This window comes from Canis lupus, chromosome 36 (assembly GCF_011100685.1).
Source record: "Canis lupus familiaris isolate Mischka breed German Shepherd chromosome 36, alternate assembly UU_Cfam_GSD_1.0, whole genome shotgun sequence".
Taxonomy (NCBI): domain Eukaryota; kingdom Metazoa; phylum Chordata; class Mammalia; order Carnivora; family Canidae; genus Canis; species Canis lupus.
This window is the reverse complement of record NC_049257.1, coordinates 3,670,241-3,678,248: the sequence shown is the minus strand read 5'-3', so window position 1 is coordinate 3,678,248 and position 8,008 is coordinate 3,670,241. Positions and strand designations below refer to the sequence as shown.

Genomic DNA, 8,008 nt, shown 5'->3' with positions numbered 1-8,008 from the left:
CTCGCCGCGGTCCGGCGCCGCTGGCCTGGGGGCGCTGCAAGCCCAGGGGGCCGGGAGTCGCGGGGACCCGAGCCTGACCGCGGGACAGCGCGGCTGGGCCCCTGCCCGCCTGCCCCCCGCTGCGGTCCTGCGGCTCGGGTCGGGAACGTTCTTCCTGGGCTGAGCTTTATTTTCTTTGAATTTTAATTATTCATGAGAGAGAAAGAGAGAGGCCGAGAGCCAGGCAGAGGGAGAAGCAGGCTCCACGCGGGGAGCCCGACGCGGGACTCGATCCGGGACCCCGGGGTCACGCCCTGGGCCGAAGGCGGCGCTAAACCGCTGGGCCACCCGGGCTGCCCTGTCCAGCCATTTGTAACATTCCGCCCTATTCCAGGCCCAGCACTAGGCCCTGGGGTAGAGAGGAAAACGAGAACATTCCCCAGGAGGCCCAAGGGATACTGTAATTATGGACGGAGGGGAGGTATTTGGCCCAGCCTCCCTTTGTATGAACCTGCATCCACGTCTCACAAGTATGAATATACTGAATAAGGTGATGAATATTGATAGCAAGAGGAACGTTTTTTAAAAAGTATAAGTAATATAAGTAGATTTGACCTCCCGAGGTACTTTAAAATCGGAAATAAGGGTAAAAGCCAGGGAGATGCAAATAATGAACATAGACGAAGACCATGTGAGTATAGCATAGGGGAGAGAGGAGAACGCTTGGGAATGTCGTTTGCTGTCCCCTCCGTAAGAAGGTGGCCCCATCACATAGCTCAGTGGTCCCCATGCTTGTGCAGTAGGTAGGACAAATCAGGCTGAAATAAACCATCACAGTAGGCCTTCTACGGTCAGTCCTTGCAAATTAAAAAAAAGGGGCCCTTGGGTGGCTCAGCGGTTGAGCGTCTGCCTTCTGCTCGGTTCATGATCCTTGGGTCCCGGGATCGAGTCCCGCGTGGGGCTTCCCTGCATGGAGCCTGCTTCTCCCTCTGCCTCTGTCTCTGCCAATGTGTGTGTGTGTCTTTCATGAATAAATAAGATCTTTTTTTTAAAAAAAGCAAATTGAAAATACTTTTTTCACGAATCTAGAGACTCTTTTGTTCTGAGCCTTCCTGTTGTAGTTTTCAGGGTGATATAAATGATGTGAGGTCCAGAACTGAAAAGACAAGCAATTGCAAAATGTAGTTAATTTACATCAAATCCATGAGAGAAGATCAGCTCTTCTTTACTGTGGCGTTAGTGATCAATAGCCGAATTCTGAACACGGAGCCATTCCAGGAAGTTTGTGAGAACGCTGCCATTTGGTACTCGGTAATTCAAATTCATTAACAGTGGTAATAGGCTTCTTTCCTAACAAATGCCTTAATGAGGCTTTTGTTGGTGCATTCATTTCTTTTACATGTTTTTCTCCTGATTTTCATTCTCTGTTTGTCTTGTTTGTGTTTGTTTGGACTATGTGTCGATGTCCTGACATTTTTTTATGTATTCACTGAAAGATGACAAGCATACCAGGTTGACAGTGAAACCCCATGGGTTAGCTAGAACCATAAGCTGACATTTTGGGTCCCCAGACCAAGACTTGAGAGAGAGCCAGTTAACATGTGTCAATTCCTAAATGAATAAAATGAAAACACACCAAAACTCACAGCAATTATCTGAAAAACGAGGTGCCGCCTTTTGTTTATTTTTTCTACTCACAAGGGTAGAATGTATCCTGGAAGTTTATGTTTATATGATCTCTTTCCAAAGCATGCATGGGAGTGAGGGTGACAATTCACACTGTTTATACCATTCTGTAATTCCTTTCCTTTCTTGGCTGGAAATCTCATTGCACTTTTCCAAAATTATTGTAAAAGTAAATCATAAAACAGAACTGAGGTTTTGAGTCTCTGGTTTCACCTGAATGGTGTTCCTGAATAGGAGTTGGTTCTTTACAGATTAGTTTATCTTGCTAAAAACAGTAACATATTGAATTATTAATAATAAATACAGTCATTTCATCAGTATGTCAAAAAACTATCAAGTATTGGAGTTTTATATGCCATTCTATGGGTGGTGTTTTCTTTGGATTTCCGTGTGATTATAACTTGCTATGGTTAATCTTTCAGGGGCTATTTTAACTACAGATTAGATATGAGGTTCTCTTGGGAAGCTTTGGGGTTTTGCCACATTATGGGAACTCTTTTGCCATGGTGTCTCATTATCTGAGCCTCTTGTAGCCTTTTAATGCTTGAATGTTGCCTTTCCTGGCTCTGGCTCTCCTTCGCTACCAATAGATAATGGAAATGACTTCCTTTACGTAACAATTTCCCAGAGCTGGGCCAAAGAAGGTGATAAAGAACAAAGTCCTTTGTGATTTAGAACATTTTATAGATGTGTATTGGGACCTTGTAATAACTGTGTGCTTGTTATATTTTTCAGCTTGCTTTGACGAGATCAAGTTCTTTAGGTGACTTTTCCTGGTCTCAAAGGTAAAGAGATTCATGTATTTTTTTGGTCTCTCACCAAGGCATTTAGGACCACAGCTCTTTAGACTGTGGACTGGGTGTGCACGCATGTACACGCATGCACACACAATCTTACATACTACAGTTTGCACGAATGTCAGCTATCTGTAATTGTGACAGTTACTTCGTGATAAGAATGTGCCAAGTGTGATTATTTGATCTTCATGCATATTTTTAATTTTTTATTACAGAAAGCTCATTACCGTGGAAAAGCAAGATAATGGGACATTTGGATTTGAAATTCAGGTGGGCAGTTTTCAATTTTCCAGACTTTTAATGAAGAAAAGTGGTGCTGGTAGTTATATTTGCAAAGGAAGAATGAAGTCAGGATTAGAGAGTGATGAACACTGTGACTTTTCTTCAATATGCTGTGGTTTGAGGTAGTTTTTCAGCATGCTAGGTACCATCAGGCAAAGAAAACATTGAAGCAGATAAAATAAAACTCCCGAGACATGCTCAGCTCCTTGTTCTTATTGCTTTAGTTTTCCTCTAAGTCTGAGACTGATCAGAAGTACTTAGAGTGAAACACTCTCTACAGGTGTGCATTTTTATATATCTGCATTTCAGATGTGTTTTGGATAATCACTTTTATACCATATATCAGGTTTTAAATCTGTACTTTGTTATTCAAGAAATACTTGAAAGAGTGTAGAGTTGTGTGTATGAGGCTACATGTATTCATATATAACTCCTGTTACATTTTTAAATACTAATGATTGTGTCTCAGATATAATGAAGGAATTGGGACCTGTTTCTTTTTCTTTTAAAGATTTATTTATTTTGAGAGAGAGTGAGAGTGTTCGTGTGCATGAGCAGGGGGAAGGGCAGAGGGAGAGGGAGAGAGGATCCCAAGCACACTCCATGCTGAGCATGGAGCCCATGCGGGGGTTGATCTCATGACCCTGAGATCACGACCTGAGCTGAAACCAAGAGTCAAAGGCTTACCCGACTGAGCCACCCAGGTGCCTCTTGGCTTTTTTCTTAATGACAACACCTTATAATTATTATTTGAAATTTCTTTTGCATTATCATGCTCTTGCACTGCACATCAGCCTCTAGGTCTTAGCCTTGGTGCTGCTTTCAGAAAACTCTGGTGGCTGAATACCAACCCCCAAATGGGAAAGTCAGTGTGTATTTGAACCTTAGGAACAGGAAACTGCCGAGTAAAACATGCTTTCTGAATAAGGAAGCAAAGTGGAACTCTAGCGATAATGAATAGGGAGAGGGCTCCAGGAGGAGGAAAGATGCTTTCCACTTTCTGAGCTATTCTATTTTTAAATTTGATGAAATCTATAATTTTTCTCTCAGGTTTTACAAGCAGCGTACTCTCACTTATTCCTCATCCGCATGAACCACTCCCTTTCTGACGTGGACAGTCTATGCTTTTTTGTGACTGCTTCCTTTTTAATGAGAATTGGGCAGCCCCGGTGGCTCAGCGGTTGAGTACCTGCCTTCAGCCCAGGGCATGATCCCGGGGTCCTGGGATCGAGTCCCACGTTGGGTTCCCTGCATGGAGCCTGCTTCTCCCTCTGCCTGTGTCTCTCATGAATAAATAAACAAAATCTTTAAAAAATAAATAAATGAGAATTAAACGCAGGATTTGAAACAGTTGCTGCTGGAAACAGGATCAATGACTACTCCCTAATCCTATGTAATGTAACAAATGGGGATTATTTTTCTCACTCTTCTATGATATATGCCACTGTTTCCCCATGTTTCTCCCCCACAGCGCGGATGCCGACTCTACAAGGGAGCGAGAGTCAAAACTTCCATTAGTGGACTACAAGCTCCAGCCCCTTGATCCCTGGTAGATGAACATGAGCTCATGATTTCATTTCTGAACTGCAGCGTGTTCCAGAAAAGCAGGAACCCACTCCTCTGCCAATTTCTATTTGGTGTACACTTTCACTGCCAGCTCCACACCATAATCCATTCTTTAGCACTTCTAAGATTTGCGGGAGTCATCAAATAGGGGAAATGCCCTGAGAACTCTTAGAAGACCGGATAGAGCCTCATGTACCCCGATTGTGTGCCCGTCGGTCACACGTATTTGGGTCCTGGTCTTCTAGCATGTTGGAAAAGAAGCTAAGTCCACCTCCTCTGAATTTCCATGGGTGCTAGTTTTATACTGCTAGTGAGAATCGTGGGGGTACGGTAGCGGCACAAATGTTAGATTCATAGAAACAAGTTCCTGTTCTCTCAACGCTGCCTTGTGGGGTTTTTAGGAGTTTCAAATGAAATAACACATCTTGTAAAGTACTTAGTAACATGCCTGGTACCATAGGTCAGCCAGTGGCAGGTGTTAGCATGAAGGCCATTGGACATGAGAGAGGGCAACGTGACTTTTGTATCTCTAAGAAATGCAGTGGATTGTTCTGTCATTGGCTTCTAAAAATGGGACCAAGAAGTTCTGGTGAAAGAGAAAGACGTATTTGACTATTTCTGTTCATAACTTTGGGGCCTCTGTTTTTCTCTCTGTCGCCAAGCCGCACATTTTACCCTGGTTGCAGATATATATGCCCGCTGTGAAATCAGCACGTTTCTCTCTCACTGTACTCCCTTGGTCACTGGACCTGGAGGGGTAGACGCTCACTGCTAATAATTCAAACTGTTAGAGGAGTGGTTTCCCGAAGGAGTGACTGTTAGAGCCTTGGTTCCTGTACCAGATCTAGATCACCTTTCCATTCCTGGAAGGGTCCAGGCCCTAGGAAGACTTCTGGCAGAAAAGCCATTAAAGAGGTCTCTGTCATAGATGGGAAGTATATTAAATGATCTTTAGAAGGTCTCTTCTACCTTTATGATATGGGGATTCTAAATGCCTTGCAGAGTGAATAGCAACTCCTTAGATGTTAACCAAGTCAAGCTTCTGGCAGTTACTTGCATGCGATTGACTTCTGGTTCTGGAGCCTGTGGGTCTATAAAATAAGGAATGAACATCAGACCTTAATTTCTCCATGAGGAAGCAGTACTGTAATGTGGCTTAATTTTAGGAATCAGATTACTTAACTTGGATACTGATTTTGGTTCTAAATAGAATAGGCTTCATAACTTAAACGAGTGAAAAAGGAAATATGTTTGGTATAGGTCATCGGGCCACTGTATCTAGCAATATTTGTGCAGTATTCATGGTACAAGTTGAAACAAAAATAAAAACAGAAAGAAACCAAACTGCTTTTGCCAAACTGAGGCAAGAGACGAAGCATAACTTTTTCTAATTTGGTTGGCGAACTAACGAACCGGTGAGTATTCAGGGCAGGCATACGAGACCACTTAGACAAGAAGGTAATCGCGTCAATTATAGTACTTTTGAAAAAATGCAGGGCAGATTGTCATTATTTGCAGAGCTCTGATTTAAAATAATTATTGTTGGCATATCTCCCTCCCTGGATATGTACTGTTCCATATGCTCCTGTAATGAGTACTTTAGCTTGGGAGAACTACACAGAGATTTTTTTATTTGCTTTTGTTTTATCCTATTGGGAAATAAGAAACCTGATTTTTCTTAACAGATACCAAATAATGACAGCATCAGGTGATCTCTTGGGCTTGAACATTCAAAATCTTGAGCGAGCCAGTCTTATCCTACTTTGTCTCAAGCCAAGATTCTTTTTTCTTTGAGAGAGAGCACCAGTGGGGGTGTGGGGGCCAGGGGCAGAGGGAGAGGGAGAAGCAGACTCCCCGCTGAGGAGGGAGCCCATGGGGCTGAATCCCGGGACTCCAGGATCACGACCCCAGCCAAAGGCAGACGCTTGACTGACTGAGCCACCCAGGTGCCCCCCACCACACTTTTTTAAATGAATGGAGTTGGCATCATAGAATTGCATCATAGAATATCAAGATTGGTATCTTTGGTTCAGTTTATATTCAAGAAAGCCTTTCCAAATTGTTCTTTGTACTTACCTACTGTACTGCTTAAGGTAATCAACACCATTTTATTTTTGGACACAGAGATTTTGAGTTCTTTGAATAGTAATTATGCATCACTCTAATTTTTGCAGACTTACAGGCTCCAGAACCAGAACATGTGCTCCCTAGAGATGTGTACTCTGATTTGCAAAATCCAGGAGGACAGCCCAGCACACCATGCTGGCCTGCAAACTGGTAATTTGTAGCTTTGCTCTTGTTAGGAATTATTTAAATAGCAAGAAAAGAAAACTTTCTGATATCAAAGGTTGAGATTTGATCGTTGCTTTGAATTTTCTTAGCTCTTTTATGTTGCTAAGGTTTGGGGCTTGCTTGTTTTCTTTTCGTGTCAGGAGGGATTATTTAGGCAGCATTTTAACGACTCGTTTTTCTTGGCATCTCCCAGGTGATGTCCTTGCAAATATCAATGGTGTGAACACAGAAGGCTTTACCCACAAACAAGTTGTTGACCTGATCAGATCTTCAGGAAACCTGTTAACGTAACTATCCATCTGCTTCCGCGGGGCTTCAAAAATGTTAGAGTCTCCTATAATGCCTGTTGAGTGAATGAATAGGCTTTTTGTTCAGGATCACAAGAAGGGAGGCAGTGCACCATAACTTTGGGATTGGGTACAGACATTTTTTATCAGTTCCTTTTGTTTCTCAAGGTTTCCTCAAACTTGAACATACTGTCAACATCTGAAGTCAGAAGACATCAATAGCCCAAACGTCTGAGTGGGAGGGATAGCATTTAGAAAATTTATTTTTCTATGTCAAATTCAATTAAACTGGCACACATTCTCTTTGGTCAGAGAGGAACTGGTCCAATTTCCATGGTTGATATAATCTTGTGGTTAGAACAAATAAAAGGTCAGAAGGGCTGAAGTTTTTGCTCTTATACCACAAGGCAATTGTTACTCTTTTCTAGTGTCCCATTTGGAAGGAAGAAAAAAGTCTGCTCAATCCTCTCTGCCCTACAACACACACACTCACACCTACTAATATTCCAGACTTACTAATGGGAGATTGGCCTCCTCAGCTAGAGATTTGACTGGCTTTTCTAATAAGACTTCAGTATTAGTTAAAAGATGGAATTTGCTCAATCATTTAAATGATATTTACTGAGCAAATATGATGTTTCCAGTTTTGTGATAGACTTAGGAGAGACAGACAAAAACTCTTGTAGCGCTTTATTAATTGTGGAAGGAGGTGGACAAGGAAAGCCTCCAAAAGAAGTAGTTTTGATATTTCAATTATTAATTACTGCTGTTAAGAAAGTAAGGTAAGGAGTGGGATAAAATAGTGAGTAAGGGGGCTGCTCCGGTAGCTTGGGTGTTTAAAGGGATCTTCTCTGAGGAGGGGAAATCTGAGCTGAGACCTAAAAGAAGGGATGGTCATGTGAACTCCTGGTGAAAGCATTTGAGGCAAAGAGAGAGGCCTCTGAATTCTCAAAATAGGCTTGGCATGGCTGAGAGAGAGAGAGAGAACCAGTGTGATGGCTGGTTGGTAGATTAGAGAGAGTATAAGAAATGAAGGCAGGGAGCTTGCCAGGGGACAGAGCATGGGTCTTGTCAGGCTTAGTTCAGGATTTATTCTAACCAAGGTGGGTCTTACATGAT

At 42.5% G+C, this 8,008-nt stretch overlaps 1 protein-coding gene across 4 annotated transcripts in view; it reads left to right on the top strand.

The window, feature by feature from the left end:
• The window catches only part of CYTIP (cytohesin 1 interacting protein), a 72,894-nt gene that overhangs the window by 46,161 nt on the left and 18,725 nt on the right, over nucleotides 1-8,008 (top strand). For 3 of the 4 annotated variants that reach the window (XM_038584552.1, XM_038584551.1, XM_038584549.1), the window contains 4 exons: nucleotides 2,401-2,450; nucleotides 2,678-2,732; nucleotides 6,485-6,587; nucleotides 6,796-6,889. In XM_038584552.1, the coding sequence (XP_038440480.1) occupies nucleotides 2,401-2,450; nucleotides 2,678-2,732; nucleotides 6,485-6,587; nucleotides 6,796-6,889 (302 nt within the window). Of the gene's footprint in view, nucleotides 1-1,016; nucleotides 1,291-2,400; nucleotides 2,451-2,677; nucleotides 2,733-6,484; nucleotides 6,588-6,795; nucleotides 6,890-8,008 lie in introns of those variants that run through there. The other variant, XM_038584550.1, reaches the window with a different exon arrangement.